This window comes from Seriola dumerili, unplaced genomic scaffold (assembly GCF_002260705.1).
Source record: "Seriola dumerili isolate Sdu_G_001 unplaced genomic scaffold, Sdu_1.0 BDQW01000533.1, whole genome shotgun sequence".
NCBI lineage: Eukaryota > Metazoa > Chordata > Actinopteri > Carangiformes > Carangidae > Seriola > Seriola dumerili.
This window is the reverse complement of record NW_019174788.1, coordinates 1,951,337-1,969,802: the sequence shown is the minus strand read 5'-3', so window position 1 is coordinate 1,969,802 and position 18,466 is coordinate 1,951,337. Positions and strand designations below refer to the sequence as shown.

Sequence of the window (18,466 nt, the reverse complement as noted above, 5' to 3'; positions counted from 1 at the left end):
AGCAGAATATTTTCTTGAAATTGTGGTGGAAGCTGTGCACCGTGAGAAGCACATACCCCCCTGAAACATGCTGGAACAAAAAAACAATCCCCTGAAGTTTCCTCTGTGAGCTTGAGATGTTTGTATGCAGCACAGAATGTCTGCATTAGCTTGAGGTCTCAATTTCATTACATTCAAATCATCTTTCCAGCAGCGTAAAGCATTTAGATTGAAAATAGCTCAAGTGCATTTATATCAGTGCTGTAATAATCAAGATGTAATTGACTTTTTGGTAGAACGAGTGCAGATACATTGCTTATTGTTGTTGCTGTTAATCTGTTCCACCTTAAAAAGGATACTGGGCCCAGAGGCCGGAAACAGTTTGTGCTGCCAGTTCAAAGACACAATTTGCTGGCAGACTCACACGAGACGCGCACAGGAGAGAAAGCTTGGTGAGCGAGTTGACTTGGGAGAGGAACTTCATCAAATCATCTGAGAGATTGCCTGCAGTGTTTCACCAACTACTGAACAATATAGTGTGTGTATTGCCACCACGACACACATGCGAGAAATGTATTGGTATCTATTTCTAGCATAATTGCCAAAGAAAAAGTTGTTGACTGAGTTCAACTTTGCATACGCCTTAGGCAAATAATTTGAAGTGCATGTGTAGGTTGTTTTCCTTAAATATTTTAAGCAGATAAACATATTCTGAATATATTACTTCTTTTCAGGATGAGAGTTTTTAAACTTGAATATCTCATCACATTGTTGAGTCCACTGTTGAGTCCGACATTCACTCCTTGGCGGTCCTCATCCAAATTATGTATCGCGTCTTGTAAATAAGCCTGTTTTTAATCAGTTGTTAATGAGTTGTTTTCTGAATGTACGCTCGCGTTTGAGTTTGAAAGTGATAGCAGCTGGTAACGAGGAGACCCGGAGCAAGGTTGTTGTTTACCTCTGCAGAGCTGTTTTTTGACCCCTAATGACCTCCTGTCTGCACGTAACGAGACCCAACTCGCTCCCAGTCTGAGGACAAGCAGCGTCATTTACAGCGCCGGGAGATGCTTCAGTGAGGACACCATGCCCCCAAGCAGAGGTCGAGCTGAGTTGACATTCTGTCTCAGGATGCGCAGGGCAAAGGACATTTTGTGTGGGTGTTTTATCATTACGGATATTTACCAGCACGTTTTGTTTCACTCGTGCTCTTTGTCCCTGTGGACTCATTTGGCAGAGGCAAATGCTAACATGGGACTACTACAAGGAGGGCAGATTTGGCTCAGATTCAAACGCTCTAATTTAGTCTTTCAAAAATAGAAATGAACTATGTATGTTGGATGTGAAAAATGCCTAGAATATTGTTTGTTGACCTTGAGGTGGAGATTTCTATAAAAAGCTTTTGACATACAGGTTTTATGACCCACAGCTGGTTCACTCTCACCATTTCCAGCTGCAGCAAAAAAGCTCTCATGAACCCACCGTACAGAACCTACACAGGACCAAACAGCAGAAGTGAGCAACTAGCTGGTGGACATACGCGAAAGGTTTTATCAGCTGAAGAGCAAGATATGTCTCTAAGTGGTTGGTAGAGGGCAAATCAGGGCTAAAAGGAGAGTGTATCAGGTGGTCAGTGGTCCAGTGTTTGCCATATAAACTATAACTATAAGGTGATAATATCAGTGTTGTGTATACTGCTTATATTTCGCTGACTCCAAAGTGGCCAAAAGAAATCTGTTAATGCAGTATTAACAGTTCGTACACACACTCAGCCTCTTTATAATACATCATTTATAATACGTCCTGATACCATAGTACGGTACAGCTACAGAGACATTATTTTGTCATGTTGATGTCTGTGTGAGGACACTTTGTTATAAATAGTGTTGAAATGATAAATCGTCTGCAAGATTTCTGTTCAAATTTGGCAGCAAAAATGCCAAATATTTGTAGCTTCCAGCTCCTCAAATTTGAGTGTGTTGTATCATTGTAAAGGGAATATTTCAGTTTTGCACTCTAGTGTGGGCTCTAGGAAATGAATGAGTTTTTCCACTACCTTCTGACATATTGTGGACTCAATTATTAATGGACTTCTGGGAATAAAAATGTATACAAACGAATTCATAATGAAGATGATTGTTATGTGCATTTCCATGAAACAGTAACTCTAATGACAGGACATTATTAGACATTAATAAAACTCTATTGCTTCATCATAAGAACCCCCTCTGTTAAGAAAATGATCTGATTAGATTTTGAGCCACCTTCCTGCATAAATCTGCAAATTAATTGGGAAAAACTGATTTCCTTGAAGCAACTGTAAGTCATTTAGTTTCATTCATATACCACTGAGGTCCTGAAGACAAGTATATTGAAACATAAATGTTTATAATTGATGCATTAATTAGCTCAGTTAATGGCCTCATCTACATAACTGGGTGTTTAATATATCAACGTGAATATCGTGGAACATTAGGCAGCTCAAGTACCTCCTTTTATTTTTTTCCCCCTTGTCGGCAGTTTGGGAGCAAGTGTGAGACTCCAGTGCCGCTGAGACAAAGTGAAGGATGTGGCTCAGACAGCGAGGCCAAATACAGTGGGAGGTATATGATGAGAGACAGAGGTAGACAGCTACACACGGAGTCAGGAAGAAGGAAGATGGACTGCAGCGGGGTGAATAATAACGGCAGAGTGAGAGCGTAGCAAAGTCCTACGAGACCGGAGCATTATCATAGAGGACTCGATGGGGAGCTGCTGCATCCCCCAGGAGAGCACAGAGACCTGTACATACAACGCTGCTCTCCTGATTCTGCACGTGTGTCAGTGTGTGTGTGTGTGTGTGTGTGTCTAGGATGTAGAGAGAGAGAGAGAGAGAGAGAGAGAGAGAAAATCAAAAGATGAAGATGAGCTCCGAAAATAGACCGATGCAGATTGACAAATATTTCAGGATGCAGAATATGTGAGTGAAAAAGATGAAGGAGTGATGGGTTGGGTTGTAATTCAGCTATCATTTATCACCCAGGCAGTATTTGATTAATAATTCACCAGGCTTTTAATTTACGATTTAAGGGATTTAGAGGAGATGTTTATGATATGGAGTAGATTATTTCTTTTGTGTGTACGTGTCTATGTGATGACGTTTAGGGAGACGTTACCAGTTGATTGATTGCCTTATTCTACAAACTAAGTGTTATCAAAGAAATAAAATAAATCATACCTGATGAGATCAGAGCCATTAGCCAGTAGTTTATCTTAATGTCTCTCTGCTCGGACCATTTAATCAGAGTTTATTGGTCTGAGATAGGAAAAGGAAGCATCTATCCCTAGCTTGTAATAAATGCATCCTGGGAATGTAACAAGAGTGTAAAATCAGAAACAGTTGTTTCAAATTTCAAACCAGCACAATGAATAATGGCTTCAGAAAAAGACAGGACTCCCTGACGTTTTGATTTGCTGCTGAAAAATTAGAAGGCGCTTCTCACTCAAGCCGACATAAGCTCTTTTTGATTAGGTTGTTTTAATTAGGTGTATTATTTATTTTGTGTGTCATTAGGTTGGGTTCAAAGAACAACGCTGCGCCGAGTAATAAAACGGGATGGTCTTTTGGAACATGTTAATATAGTGTAATGATAGGGGTTCATTATATTGCTGTAGCACAGCAAGTTGAATCCAATCGCGGGGCTTAATTTATGTGTATGCTTATTTTTGGCCTGCAACTTCAGTACAATAGTCTGCAGACTCATATTGACACATATAAGCATTTCACATTCACCGGTGATGTTTAGTTTTATTTCAGCGAGGTCTTTAATATCGTGCCACACTTCACAGGCACACAGGTAGGCCTGCTGTGGTGAAAATGACGAATCTGCGAATGACAACATTTGGAGCACAGGAAGTGGAATATGTAAACAAATATCACCAGTTAAACTGGAACACCGGAGCCTCCGAGTGAGATGCTCCGGTCGGTAAATGTGTTTCTAAAACGTATTCAGCGGGCTGGCACGGCAGCTAGCAGCTATGGGTTGGTGCTCCTGTTAATGTCGGAGCCTCCGAGTGAAATGCTCCGGTCGGTAAATGTGCTTTTAAAACTTATTCAGCGGTCCGACACTGCTGCTATAGCTACTTAGCATGGCTGCCGTGCTCCAACCCCCTTTCAGCCTGGACCGGAAGGCATAGCGGTGTGACGTAGCATTTGGGCGTTACGGCGAGAATTGCCGCCTGCAGACGGATCCTCTTGGAGCGGAAGGAAGCGGAGGGAGAGAGAGGACGACAGAGAGGGAACAGCAGCGAGAAGACAACAGCAGAGAGAAGAAAAGAAAGAGAACAAAAAAAAAAAAGAGAGTCGGCTTTGCAGTATTTTACTCATTTGGGATTACTTTGCAATGCCAAAGGCTCAAGCCAAGACCGAGTTCCCCGCAGACGAGGCTCTGGACTCCGACGATCCCCCGTCTGAGGACAGTGAGCACAGCGAGTTCGACTCAGAGAGCGAGTTGGTGTATTCACAAGGCCTTGGCGCCACTTCAGAGGGGTGAGTAAATCTACCTTTGTTCTCGTCTTGATTTTATGTTTCACTGAGTTTAGTTTGACTTTGCTGTCTGTATATTTACTACTCACTACTATTTATTGTATTGAAGTTACATTGCACTTTAGAGATAGTGAACTGTGAATGACTGGACTTTGGGAATAATCTTATACTACAACTCCTCTGTGTATATGTGTTTTTTTCTGCATTTGTTTGTATTTTACACTTGCTTTTTGGCAATACTGAACTGGAAATTTTCTGACTGTACATAACATTTTATTTTGTAGGTCAGAGGATAGCAGTTCAGACTGGGAGCCTCACACAAAACCATCTTCCTCAAAGAGACCACGGCGCTCCTCCTCTGCTGCCACCGGTGATACCTCCACTCCTACACCCAATGGATCAGGACACAATGCTGCCACCACACCCACCACTGGACAGGAACGTGCCGCCAGACGTGCTCGGGGTAGAGGTAGACCCAGAGGCGGAGGAGGAAGGTTGCAGAGAGCATCTGACCCTCCTCATTCCCCCCTCCCAGAACAGCCGTGGCAGTTGGGTGAGGATGAAGACGTTGAGCCTGCTCCATTGATATTCTCGCCAGTAAGGCAGCCGGGACCGCAGCAAACCACCAGGGATGCCCAGACACCACTCGACTTTTTCAAGTTATTTTTTACAGATGCGGTGCTGGAGTGTTTGGTGGCAAACACCAATTCTTATGGTCAACAAAAACAGCACGGGAAGAGAGATGCGTGGCGTGACATCACTATCGGGGACTTTCTATCATTCTTGAGCATGGTCATTTACATTGGACTTGTGAAGTGTTTGACTTTTAAGGATTATTGGAAAGTGTCCCGCATATATGGCTTACCATTCCCAGCCTCCGTCATCTCCCGCAACAAATTTTTGAGCATTTGTAGAGCCCTCCACATGAGCAGTCTCACAGCTGATGCAGATAATGATGCTAAGAGGAGGACACCTGGCTATGATAGGCTCTGCAAGATCAAGCCCCTCTACCACAGCATTAACAGTGCCTGCAAGGCTCACTTCCAGCCGGAACAGAACATCTCTATAGACGAGAGGATGGTGGCATCGAGGGCACAAATTGGACTGAAACAGTACATTCGCACAAAGTGGGGGTACAAGTTGTTTGTACTCACTGATTCCAATTCAGGCTACACCTGGAACTTCTCTGTCTACGAGGGGAAGTCATCTGGCTCTGGGAAGGGCCTCAGCTACGACTCTGTGATGTCCGTCATGGACTTCGACAGCTTGGGGACCGGTTATCACCTTTATGTTGATAACTTCTACACCAGTTCCCAGCTGTTCCAGGACCTGCTGGCAAAGCAGATTGGGGCCTGTGGTATCATCTGGCCGAACCGAGCTGGTTTCCCCAGAAGCCAGGCAAATGACTTCACCAGAGATACTCCATGCGGTGCCATCAGGTGGATCAGGGACGCCAGTCTGCTTTTTGTCAAGTGGATGGACTCTCGTGAGGTAGCGGTGTGTTCCACTATCCACAGGGCTTTCAATGGAGACACAGCCAGTAGGAGGGTGAAGACGGCTGGACAATGGGTGCAAACTGATGTCCCTATCCCGGCTGCAATCAAGGACTATAACGAGCATATAGGTGGTTTTGACCTGTCTGATTCCCTCATAGGTTGCAGTAGCATTATCCACAAGTCCAGGACGTGGTACTGGAACTTCTTCTATCACTTTTTGGATATCGCTGTGGTCAACGCGTACGTTTTGCATCAGCAGTGTAGGCGGGGTCCTGCTATGACCCAGAAGGAGTTTCGGCAGGCACTTGTTGAAGAGCTGGCAGACAAGGGCTCTGTGTCTACGTCTAAGCGTTCAACTACAAGATTCATCACAGTCCCTGCCCAACCGGCTTCACACACGCTGCACTACTTCACAGAGGGACAGAACGTGGCAAAGAGCGTGGCCAGCTCTGCAGGGAGAAGGAAGTGTGTCCTCTGCCATAAGAAGACACCAGTTGGCTGTAGGAGCTGTGATGTGGCCTTGTGCTTTGTGGCAACAAGGGACTGTTACAACACCTGGCACACAGAGAAAGGACTGTAAACTCGGCAAACTGAGAACAATACCAGGACTGCCTTAGATCCGGCATCGCCAGCGTCATTTCACTCTTTGTATATAATTATTTTATTTTGTATATAGTTATATATTTGTTCATTTTTGGTCACTTTCTATATTTTTGGTAATTTTTTATTTTGTAAATAGTTCAAACAAGTGTGACCATTGTTTTGGCACCTTTCTTGAATAAAAAAAAATTCCTTGTTTGGAATTCAGTCATTTTGTATGATATGCAAGCATGCATAGGGTTTTGTCACATGACAAAAGCTGAGCCAATATGGCCACTTGAAAACATGTGGGAACCCCTAGCGACCCATCAAATGAGTGAGTTGTGAGAGAAAAATGATGATCAACAATGTTTTGGATGATGAAAAGAGTTTCTATAATCATCAAAATTATTTTCCAATAACACATAAGGTTAGACCAAGGGAAATTTTACACAGGTGTGGTTGACAAGATGTAGAACTGATATCGTGATTTTCATTGTTCTATGTTCTAAGTATGACCAAGTTATTGATATTCAAATATGATATGTTTTTTCAGGAATGGATGTACTTTAGATTGGGTTTTAGTCCAATGCTTAAACACACATTAGAATATAATGATGTCTCATATATGCATTTTGTCCTTACAGTTCTTCTGTTGAAAGCTTTGGCTCTTGGGTATGCCAAGAATTACATTAAAAGGGATGGATACTAAAATTCAAACATCCATAAACAAAATTATCTAATGTCTCATCACACTCACCATGCTGTAGTCTATTTAACCTCTAATCAAACAATTTAAAATTATACTCTCACCACTCACTCTTTACAACTAGGTTGATGTCACCCACCTAAATATCGAGCCGTGTGGGCTCATCATCTTATTTTTTACAGGCATAAAGTTAAGAGCTCCCCTTCCATCAGAGAAGGCATCGTCGCATGCTCCAGAGGTTAGCGATCATTAACGGTATCGTCTCAGACTGCTCTCACAGCTTGGACACTGATCAAGACCATAATTACTGAACAATAAGAAAAAAGAAAAAGCAGCCATAGATATCTGTCCTGAATGTAGACAGGTGGAGGCAGGCAGCCTAGGGAAACTTTTCAGCGGAGGCAGCAGCTTTGGGTTTTGCAGCATGGTAGACAGACAGAGATTAGAATAGCAGCATCTAATTGGTCTTTCATGATTTCTCCATGTTAATTAGTGATGTTACGTTAGATCGCAGCCAGTAAGTGTGACTCACCAGCTCTGGTAGGAGAGGCAATCATCTGCTTAATTTTTATCCCTGGCTCATTTGGTAATTTTTTTTTTCTGTCACATCAGTCTAATTTGGCTTTTAAATGTGGGAGCTAGTCGAAACCTGGATCACGGCGATGCCGAGAGTCATCTGCCCAGTGACAATGATGCCTCTTTATTAGCACTAAATCATTACATTAGCATCAGAGCAGGACACACCACTGGGCAACAGTCTTGTCAGCTCCTTGGCACACAGCAGCACGGCAGCCATGCCAGTCAGGCTCACGTCCCAGGCAAATCTGGGCTGAATCTGACGACAATCTTTGCCATGACTGTTGAGTACTCACCAACGGAGGAATGAGCATCAAACATCGTCAGCAACATTGCATGGTGCTGCTGAAGCAGAAAACCTACAAGCTAAGGCAGCAATGTACCAAACGAGTCATTACACTTGTTAATTAATTTTCGTCTCTGCCGTGATTCCTCCTGCACAACAATCATTTATTATACAATTATACATAATGTAGAACAATTATAATGCTAATTTTTCTTCTAGTATCATGCATATTTTAGATATTTAAAGCATTGTTAAATGCAGTATCTAGTTGCCTATTTTCATTCATGTCATCTATGTATATCTTGTTGAAAATGATAAGACCTGTAGTTTAGTTCATTTGGTTGGGACTAAGGGAAAAAATTATGTGTCATTTGCTGGCTGATGTGGCAAATGTTAACCAGGTATTCCTACAGTCAAGAGTCACCCGAGTTAGAGTCTTGAGGCTAAGCTAGCTGCTGCATGGTCCCTGCAAAGTTTACGGCTGCCTGCTTGTGAAACTGCAGTGTCATGTTTTTATCTGTTAAATACAAAAGATGCACCATGTGGGTGTGGAGGATTTGGAGTCGTTTCTTTTGACAAAGATGATAGTAACAAAGTAACAAATGATAATGACTAATGCAAAGCATTTTTTGTTAAATAGCATATACAGGACTAAAAAGAAGCATCTTGAACAGAAATAGAACAGGAAGTTTACTGCAGGATCATGGAATATCCATGCACTCATGCTGACAAGCATTGATGTTACTAACTTGCCCAATGGTTCTACATACATAGATACATTTATATCGATGATATAAATGTTCAGGAAGTGATCATCGATCATAGGCAGTACGTGGATTTATTGCTAATTTAGGTTTTGATTTTATGCTAAAATCACATTTCAATCCTGTGGAAGGTCTCCGGTTGTTTAGTCCGCACCAGGGTTTGATTGACTAGTGTCAAACCACCCAAACTAGCCCAACAAACACACCAGGGTTCATTTAATCTAACCAAATGTGTTAGTTGTGAAAGCATCTTTAAACTATACAAGGCAGAGATATTCAGTCAAATGCTTTACTTATTTTTGTATTTATAGTAGATTTCAACTTGTTTTTCCTAGGCTTTGGAAAAGTGTCATGTCTAACATGTTTGTGCAAGTAAGAGGTTGTTTTGTTTTAAAGATGCAACACTGCAATGCAGATTTGTTGCCGCTGTTCAGTGAAAATGCAGCTGGCTGAGAAATGAAGGTAGACGGAGAAACTGGAGGCAGAGTTTCATCTGGGTGGGAGTGGTGGGGAGCTTCTGTGTTTACTGTGAGGAGGAGCACTGTGAGGAGAGACAAAAGTAAAAACAGGTGTTATTAACTTTACCTGATTTCTTTGTCATGCTTGCAGGAGAGCAGTTATGCTTGCTGCACCGTGCATAAAGGTGCCTCAAGGAGCTGCAGCACAGTTAAATTGAACTCATTTTATGTCTTAGTGTGGGTTGTCTACTTTCACAGTTGCCTTTTTGGGGGCATAAATGTGGTTTTAGGAATCTCTTGCGATTTTCTTATGATTGATATATTATATATTTGAAAGAAAATTAATACACATAAACATACACACAAACATACAACCTATAAAAGAAGCCTAAAACCATACAAAATGAAGTAATACTGGGATAACACCACCAGTTTCATTTAGACTTATGACAGGGAAATGCCCAAGCACTTACACCTCGGATGAAACTAAATGATTTATGTTGACATTTCCCATAATTGTCTTTGATCTGTTCCACATTCATTTCTTTTCCATCATGAAAAGTAAATGTTCAGGAACTTAATTAATCTCTTAAACTGAAATAATTTAATTTTAGTTTGTTCTCTTTGTCATAACTTTATTAGACTTATGGGGGAAAAAAAGGGGTATTGTGATATTTCATTTATCCACATCAGCCAGATATGTTTGTCCAAATAACAGCCCTGACAGCTTTGCAGTGTTATTATTCTGTATTTGAATCAGAAACTAAACTTGGATAATTAATAAAAGACACAGGAATTTGCTGCTGATTTAGACAAATTAAAATGTTAAGCTGGAAAAAGACATTAAGATCCAGCCAGTTTTACAGTGAGCCTTAGGGTCAAATCCAGTCTGCTGTGCTGTTACTCACCTTCTGTTCAGTTACAATAAATGCAGAATTTGTATTTGTTCATATCAAAACAGGCTCTCAGAGGACTTTGACTTGGTTTTTAATCTTTCTTGATGTCTTGATTATGACGTGATGATTTAATAGATTGTGAGTAGAAGTGATAGAAGTGTGAGTTGTATTGTTTACTGTGTTTTCAGAGCCTCTGGGTTTTTTTTTTTTTTTTTTTTTTCTTGATGGATTTAATGGAGATGCAAATCTGAACAGTTACCCAACTAACAATGTGTTAGTTGTTCCTGCATTTTCCTCTAATGCGAAAATCAACAAAACCTTTTTGATCAGAAATGGAGCCTGCAGGCGTGTTCTTTATCGTAACGCGATTTGTTGGATCTGCGAATCAGTATGAGTGGAAGTTTTATACAAAGCCTGGTGAGTGATTTATTGGGCCTGTACTGGGAAGTAAAAGTCTGATTAGCAAAACCTTTGTCAGCATTACTTGTCCTCTCTCACTGCACTTTCTGCCTGTCTTCCTGAGTGCCACGATCACTGGTGATAAATAGACACTCCATTCCTAATCACTGCCATCGTGGTACCATTACTGAATGGGCCACTCATTTCAGGGTTGGCAAGACAGCTCAGCTCGGCCACCCTGCCAGAGGCGTCAGTGCTTTGTCTCATGAAATGTCACCAGTGTGCTGACTTCAGGAATGGAGCCAGCACCTTGGTTATACAACACTCCTGCTCTTATTACCTGATTCATACAGTTACATAACACATGACAAGGACACTGTATGTTAAAGGAATAGTTTGATATTCTGCCAAAGGTTACATGAGATTGATGCCGCTCTCATGTCTATGTGGTAAATATGAAGCTGCAGTCGGTTAGCTTAGATAACAAAGTGTGCCTACAAGCATCTCTAAAGCTGACTAATTAACATATTTCACCCTGCATGTTTCATCTAAATACTGAAGTGTGAAAATGACGCTTTTTCCCAATTTCCCAAAATGTAAAACTATTTGTTTAAAGAACACAATTTGTCAAAAACGTGTTTGTTGCCAATCCGCTGAGATGTGAGGAAATTTTTGTATTAGCATTTTGCTGGCAGCATCTAAAATGTAGATTAAGAGACGAATACATTTAATGATTATTGATGCCAATTATTGATTTACATTAAATGTAATAATGCAAAAAATGGGATTAAGCCTATAAGTATTTTAAAGCAAAGATATATATGGAGATAAATGATACCATTGAACAGATGCCAGTGACTTGTCATCCCTATGCTGTTCCTCAGAGTGGAGCTAATTGCTCTCTCTGGCACCCAATTACAATTTCCTTATCATACACACTTGAGATAGCAATTTCCTTCTGAATGGGTCTCCAAGTCAGCGAGTACCAGTCTGCTTCAACCTTCAGCTCCCGTAAGAGGCAATAATTATGGTGACACATGCAGTGTTACCTCTCATTTCATATTTCATTTAGAAAAAGGCGTAGACCAAATACTTGTAATGTTGGCAAACAGAAACAGCAACTTACAATAATTTCTTTTCTTCCAAGGTTTCATAGTTGCAGCCTGAGAACATTACATTTTTCTGCAAAATTTCAGTTATACAGGTGTGTTGTGCTTGTTTTTGCCATGAGAGTAGATATTTATGTTTATGCACACGTAGTTAAGAGCTGAAACCGTTTCTGTTGAAAATGCCAGCTCTTAAATTATATAAAAACATACAGAAGTTTAAAAAGAGAGGGTTGCTTGATGAAAAGTCTCTTTTTTGTTTCTTTATAGAAGACGTGATACACTGTTCCTATTTTTTCCAAAAAACATTAGGCAGGTTGCTATTAATGGCTGGGTAAAAATCACAGTGGAGTTGCAATTACTTGTACTCTTGTAGCTCACACAGAAAATTTGGCATAACCTACATTTCCATAGCACTAATTCCATCAGTACAACACCAAAGTGAGCAGTTTGTGTCGCTAGTTCTCTAGTTGGGGGCTATTGCTTCATTTTTGCTGTTTCTTTTGATCACTCCTAAGTTACCATGAGTAAAACTCAACACTAAGAGGTTTTCTGAACAGTTTAATTAAATAAAGGTCAAAGCCACCAGCCAATATTTGACAATTTACAGTATTACTATAATCAGTTAAAAAAAAAAAGACGCTTGGACTTTATCTGATACAGAACAGGACCCAGTCTAAAACTATAAACAGATGACATTTCATAGTGTACAGCAGAGGGGATTGAATAAAATTCAACCTGAGTCAGTAAACCTACTCTGTTAACCGATATTGCTTTGTAGCTGTAAGAGACTCTCAGACAAAAGAAGAAACAAAACACTTGGGGAACGTGATTACATGGCTTAAACTTTCTGGCCTGACTTTTTGAGGCTGGCCTGACTCTAGCCACTGAGTTCTGCATTTCTACAGGCCTGCAGAGAGAGGAGGGGGAAGCATGGGAGCCTGGTTTGTAGAGAGACTGCCTCATAAGCAGAATTTCACGAGTCTTATACCCACAGCGGTAAATGTGTCTATCAACCGCCAGACAACCTGTTCCTGAATGCCCATGAGAAAGACACTGAACTCAGCTAATGTAAAACAAAACCAAAGCCAAGTGTAAAATGAGAGCAATAATGAGTGAGGACTTATTTAATTATAAGAATTTATAGCTCTAACCATCCCTCTTAACTGTATTGTATTTTGGGGTGGTGATCTGGCATAGAGGATGGTGCAAATACATTGATTCTGACGCTTTGATGTTGGCAATTGATGCTGACTACTTTGTTGGCTGGATATCATCCTTGTGTTATACTGTCAGACTTGAATACATTACAATTTCCTGAAGCGGGATAATAAGGTTAATCATTTAGTCAATCCGTAGGGGTTTTGTAGTTCTGTCACATCACCTGCTTGCAAGCATATTTGCTGTTTTCATGGGGATTTACTGGAATATGGCCTTTGTGTACCTGTCCCAAAAAAAAAACAGTACATGACAACGACTGCAGAATATGAGATGCCTGAGAGAGTTTATAATTGTAGTAGTTTGTCAAGTAAAGATAATTGGAGGCTAATTTTGGCTGCTGTAGCTCAATTAAAAGATATTTCTATATTTTTCTTACTGTCAACAAATTCTGTGAAAAGACCAAAACCAACCATGAATTGATCCTATTAATAAATGTTGTCTGAGTAGCTTATTCACAGCTTATTCCTCTATGCCATAGACCCCCATTAATGTAAGTCCAGAAAGCGCAAAAGATTCCCCCAGAACAGAAAAAACGAAACACTCAATTGGTAAAGAAATGCAACTTCAACCTTAAGGCAGGCTTAAGTATGGCGTCTGAATATGTTACGTGATCTGATGCAGCTGTAACATCTGTGGAACAAACATTCATTGCAAATCGGCATTTCTGAATGTGATCAGTTTTGTTCACATATCTGTGTTTCCCAGAGACTTAACAGCTTGACATGAAATATTTATCTGCACATCTGGGTTGTACTATACCCAAGAGATTTACAATTAATCTACAAGCTATCCCAGTTGTTAAATAATTTCCACTCAAAAAAAGCATGGGTGAAGTAGGAAAAACAACATATTATGACCACAATCCATAATCATCACTGTGCTGCTTCACCACAGACTCAGACCTGGGCTGAATATAACATTTGACAATTTGATCTCTCTCCCTCTTGGCTCAACAGAACGGTGAAGCATCGCTCTTTGAGGTGAACATCCGTTACGTCGGCGGGTTGCTGTCGGCGTACTACCTGACAGGAGAGGAGGTAAGATTAATAGATGTCTGTTATCCCCCTTCTCTGCTGAGATCTGCTGCTTCCTTTATCCCCATCCAACCCTGCAGTTTGAATGATGTAGAGGCTGCCTCTGAGTGTGACTGCATTTGTGTACATCAATGAGTGAGTGTATGTTGTGACAGTGCCCACAAAAGCATTTTCAAACTGCTGCTTTTTTTTTTTTTTTTTTAAACCAAAACAATAGTGGCTGTCTAAACTGTATGCATAAACCTCATTGTTATAAGAGTTTTAATGATTTCGATTGTAAAAGTTTGGATTCTTAAAAGGAGCAGATACATCCAGAAGTTGTTGTGTCCACTGTACATAGTAAATGAGGCCCTGTTGTGACCAAATCTGCTGTCCTATAAACAGTAGAAACACAAGTCGTTGAATTACAGAGTTTCAACGCTCCATTACCTGACAATTTGTGGGCTGGCTTACTCGCTGTTTAGTTCAGGGTCTCTCTGCATTCATTTGACAGACTGGTCCCGGATGTCTTAGCTTGTTGTCACAGAGGCTGGAGGTGTGGATAGATGGTTAGCTATTACCCACAGAGGAGAAAATTCATCTCCTGGTAACTGCAAGGATGTCTCATTTACATGCTGTGGGTTTTCTCAGCTAGTTTGCTGACATAAGTCACAGGCAGGCCCACATTCAGAAATTACCTGGTTTAGCTCAGAGTTGGAGTTGGTGGGGGTTGAACCCTTCAGCGTCTTTTTACTTCTCTGTGCATTCACAGGGGCTAATGTGAAACCAGCTGTTGTTGGTCAGTAAAGAATAAAATACTTCAAATAATCAGCTCTAACTTTACATTACTTGTGTTGCATTTTTGTTGCAGTATTTCAGTGTTGCGTAGAGGTTAGAGAAGCAAGCTGACAACTAAAAATTATATGGTTAAATTTGGGAGGCAATGAATAAGAATTATTTCTGCTCTGCTTGAAGAGCTACCAAAGCTGTGTCCTTGAAGAAGCCACAGTCCCTCCAAGTGTAACGGGCTGCGGTTACGATGGACAGCGTCCAGGTGTGAAGCTGTGAAACTTTATGAGTGTGAAGCAAGGCCTTGTCCCAAGAAGGGAGGCACTGTAAACCTTGGCTGGATAAATAAAGGCTTAAAAAGTGCCTGTGACAACCACACAGCACAAATGGTTCAGTTCATTATCACTGTATTGTGAAGTCACTGCAGGTCAACGTGTCACAGTAATGAGCATCTGCCTGTAGCAGCCTCCTGGAGCATGCACACAACATACTCTGTTGTCCTGTTTTGAAAGCCTCTCAGTGGAGGAGGCTGAAGTCCTTCCAGAAGCAGAATTAATGGATAGTATCCAGTGACATATGAACACTCTAGTTGGTCTAATAGACATTGATTTGCAGGCCAAGCGAGTTGAAGGGAGAGCAGCATAAAAATTGTCCACCATCGCTGGATGAGTGAAATATGAATACATTGCCGGAGCACAATACATAGTTGAATCCATTATTCCACATTTGCGTCCCAATAATGCGATGCAGAAAATGTTCTTCTATTTTATTCACTGGTCCATGGAAAATTCTATATATGGCTTCGATAATGACATTATCTAATATGAGCGTGTGGATGTGAGCGTGAAAAGAAAGAATAGAGTGTATTATCTATGCTCTCAACTTGCCATGCCACGTAAGGACATTAGTACGAACTAGTCTGGGTGAAGTAAATCTGTAAAAAGAGACACCTTACTGCTACATTCAATCTTACTCTTTTTGACCTCAGTCTGTGTGATTAGTGTCGACATCCATCGCTGTTGCTCTCTAAGTTTTGTTCAGACAACTGCAGCTCCTCTCCTCACGCTCTTTCCCTTGCATTCGGACTTTCTTACCATTTACACTACACCATCATTCTCCCGAGATGGAGCACACCATCTCACTTTCCTGACGGACGTATCAATACCCTTTACAGTGGTGCATTTATCCATCACATGGCTGACTCATGTGCTTTCCGTGAAGGGTCCCTGAGAGTGAGATTTATGGCTACCTGATCCCCCTCCCCTCCATTCCCCCATTAGGCTGTGTTGCTCTGAGTCTGCTGTTCCATCTGAATGATGAAACCAACAGTTTGAAGGTCTGTCACCGCTGCAGAGACTTAAATCACCCGAGATACACTGAAAGTGACTATTATGAGATTGTGGATTCAGTTTGACCAGAGGACGTTGGGCAGCTGGTGCCGCTGTAAATGATTGCTGGGGAGCGGATGATGATTATGGCTCCTCGCGGGATGCAGTTTGAAGGAGAAGTGCTTGGAGCAGAACTGGAACAGCACCTGACCATTAATAATCTCCTGTTGTTTTGACCGTGTGTGTACTGTTTATATGTGTGTTTTCTTGGGGCCCCAGAAGGATAATGGCTAGTCTTTATGGAAGCAGTCCCCAGGTTAAACGTCTTGTTCAAATGAGTCCGGTCGCTGCCACCTCTGCTCCTTTTTCTGCTCTTTCATCATTCACCGTCACACACACCTAGCCAGGCCAAATTGCTCTGACAGAAGTGGATATTACTTTAGGCGTTAGATGTCTGGGTTTTGCTGTGGTGTGTCTACCTGTATAGCTACATGTCTATAACCTAAGGCTGCAACAATTATTGTCATTACCTGTTTCTTTTTCTCATTATTAATTGTTTGATTGTTAAGTGTATAAAAAGTCATAAAATAGTGACAAATGCCCATCAAAATTTTTGGTAGTTGCAACCTACTGGCAGTTTAACTGACATTGCTACAGCCACCATTTTGTCAGATTTGTCAGAAAAATTTAAAGGTGATGTTTTACTACTCACCACAATTGCCATTGTAGCAACATTATTATTATATTATTATTAGGCCTTTTCATTACTGCTCATTTGTGATTTGTTAATTTAGTTTTTCTGCTATCAAATTAGTGCTAACCAAGGTAATCATTACACTAGCAGTCTGTGGCTAATATGTTGCTCATACAACATTATTAATTTTTACTGTTGGGCTACTCTTGCTCTTACTACTCTTGTGGACTTTGTGTATGTCTACTAGATTAATTACAGTGTTGTACTTGCTATGGAGGACTTAACAGCTGGATGTACTTTTGTGAATGCTGTTTCTTTGTTAGTTGCATAGCTGGCAAACTAGAAGCTAATATGCTAGCTAGCCAGCAACATGTGAACACTAGTCAGACAGAATAGCTACCTGTCCAAGCTACTTTATATTTTCTCTGTACTGTGCCATTTACACCCTCCTGCTGTCTTGTACTTGGCATTGCACATAATTTAGTTTAAGAGTTATTACTGAAGAGGGAAAACAGCTCTTGGCTAACAAGCTTATTTAGACATTCACACTTTACTCCATACCATCGTCTCCAGTCTCATAACCATCTGCAAACCATTCTGCATTTTGTGGAACAGTTTTATACATTAACAGAAGAAATGTAATAAAATATATGGTGCCACAGGGCTAATTAGCTCTAATAGCTTCCTCCATTTTGGACTCACCAAAGTTGAACTCAATACAAAAATCCAAGTTCAGAAAGCAGCACACATTTCTGAAGCTTGCACCTGTACGTCATAAATGACTTAAATGATTAATTGACTATCAAAGTTGTTGTCAATAAATTTAAAATTGATTTACTAATTAAAACAACTTTCATCAAAAACTTAAATGTTCACATGTATTTTCCTGCAAACACGTCCTCAGCTCCATACAAGCTCAGGGGGTGTTTATCGAGGGATCAGTTTATATGTAGTTTGCCTCAGTACATATGTGCATTACCATGTGGGACTTTTCAGGTGCTTGTGCATATTCTATGTGCCCCTCTCTTCGCCTCCATATAAGAACATGCGTGTTTGCATGTTAACTCAACCTCAGTTTCTCCACTGCCAGTATGCCTACATTCAACCCAGTGTGTGTGTGTGCAGTGTGTGTTTCATTTGTCAGCGTCCATTTATATGCATATAAACGTGTGTGGTGTTAAGACCTTGTTTTCTCATCCCCTTCCCTTTGCAAGAACAGAGAACATGATAGAAAATATGAGGTTGACTGTGACCGGTCTATTGTGTTGTGGATCGGGCTCTTGGAAGAAGGGTGAGGCGGGGGGTGGATTCAATCAGCCTTGTGTGAAAATTGCCTGTGGGCTGAGCCGAAGCAGCAGGGACAGAGGGAGGCAGCAGCCGGCAGAGGAGAGGAAAGATGTGTGTTCATATGCTCATCAAGCAAGAGGAAAGAGGAGATGAGGGAGAGGGGGTACAGGAGAGGTGGGTAGGAGAGAAGAAGTGTTTTCATATGCTGATCAGCAAACATGAGAGTACATGAGAAGGTGATATAGAGAGGCAGAAGGAGTGGGGGAGGACAAGAGACAGAGAGTATAAAAGATGGAAAGAAATAAAGGATGATGTCATGAGCAGTATATCTATAGGGCCGGACGAGGGGTTGAATGTCCCTAAA

At 41.1% G+C, this 18,466-nt stretch overlaps 2 protein-coding genes across 3 annotated transcripts in view; both read left to right on the top strand.

Annotated features, from left to right (window-relative positions):
- Positions 1-18,466, top strand: part of LOC111235719 (mannosyl-oligosaccharide 1,2-alpha-mannosidase IA-like) — a 185,198-nt gene that overhangs the window by 109,503 nt on the left and 57,229 nt on the right. For both annotated transcript variants that reach the window (XM_022764232.1, XM_022764231.1), the window contains exon 4: positions 13,948-14,028. In XM_022764232.1, coding sequence (XP_022619953.1) covers positions 13,948-14,028 — 81 coding nt within the window. The remainder of the gene's footprint in view (positions 1-13,947; positions 14,029-18,466) is intronic.
- On the top strand, positions 4,169-6,751 carry LOC111235718 (piggyBac transposable element-derived protein 4-like). The gene is made up of 2 exons (XM_022764230.1): positions 4,169-4,504; positions 4,786-6,751. Exons 1-2 carry the CDS (start codon positions 4,359-4,361, stop codon positions 6,575-6,577), a joined length of 1,938 nt encoding a protein of 645 aa, XP_022619951.1. The 5' UTR covers positions 4,169-4,358; the 3' UTR covers positions 6,578-6,751.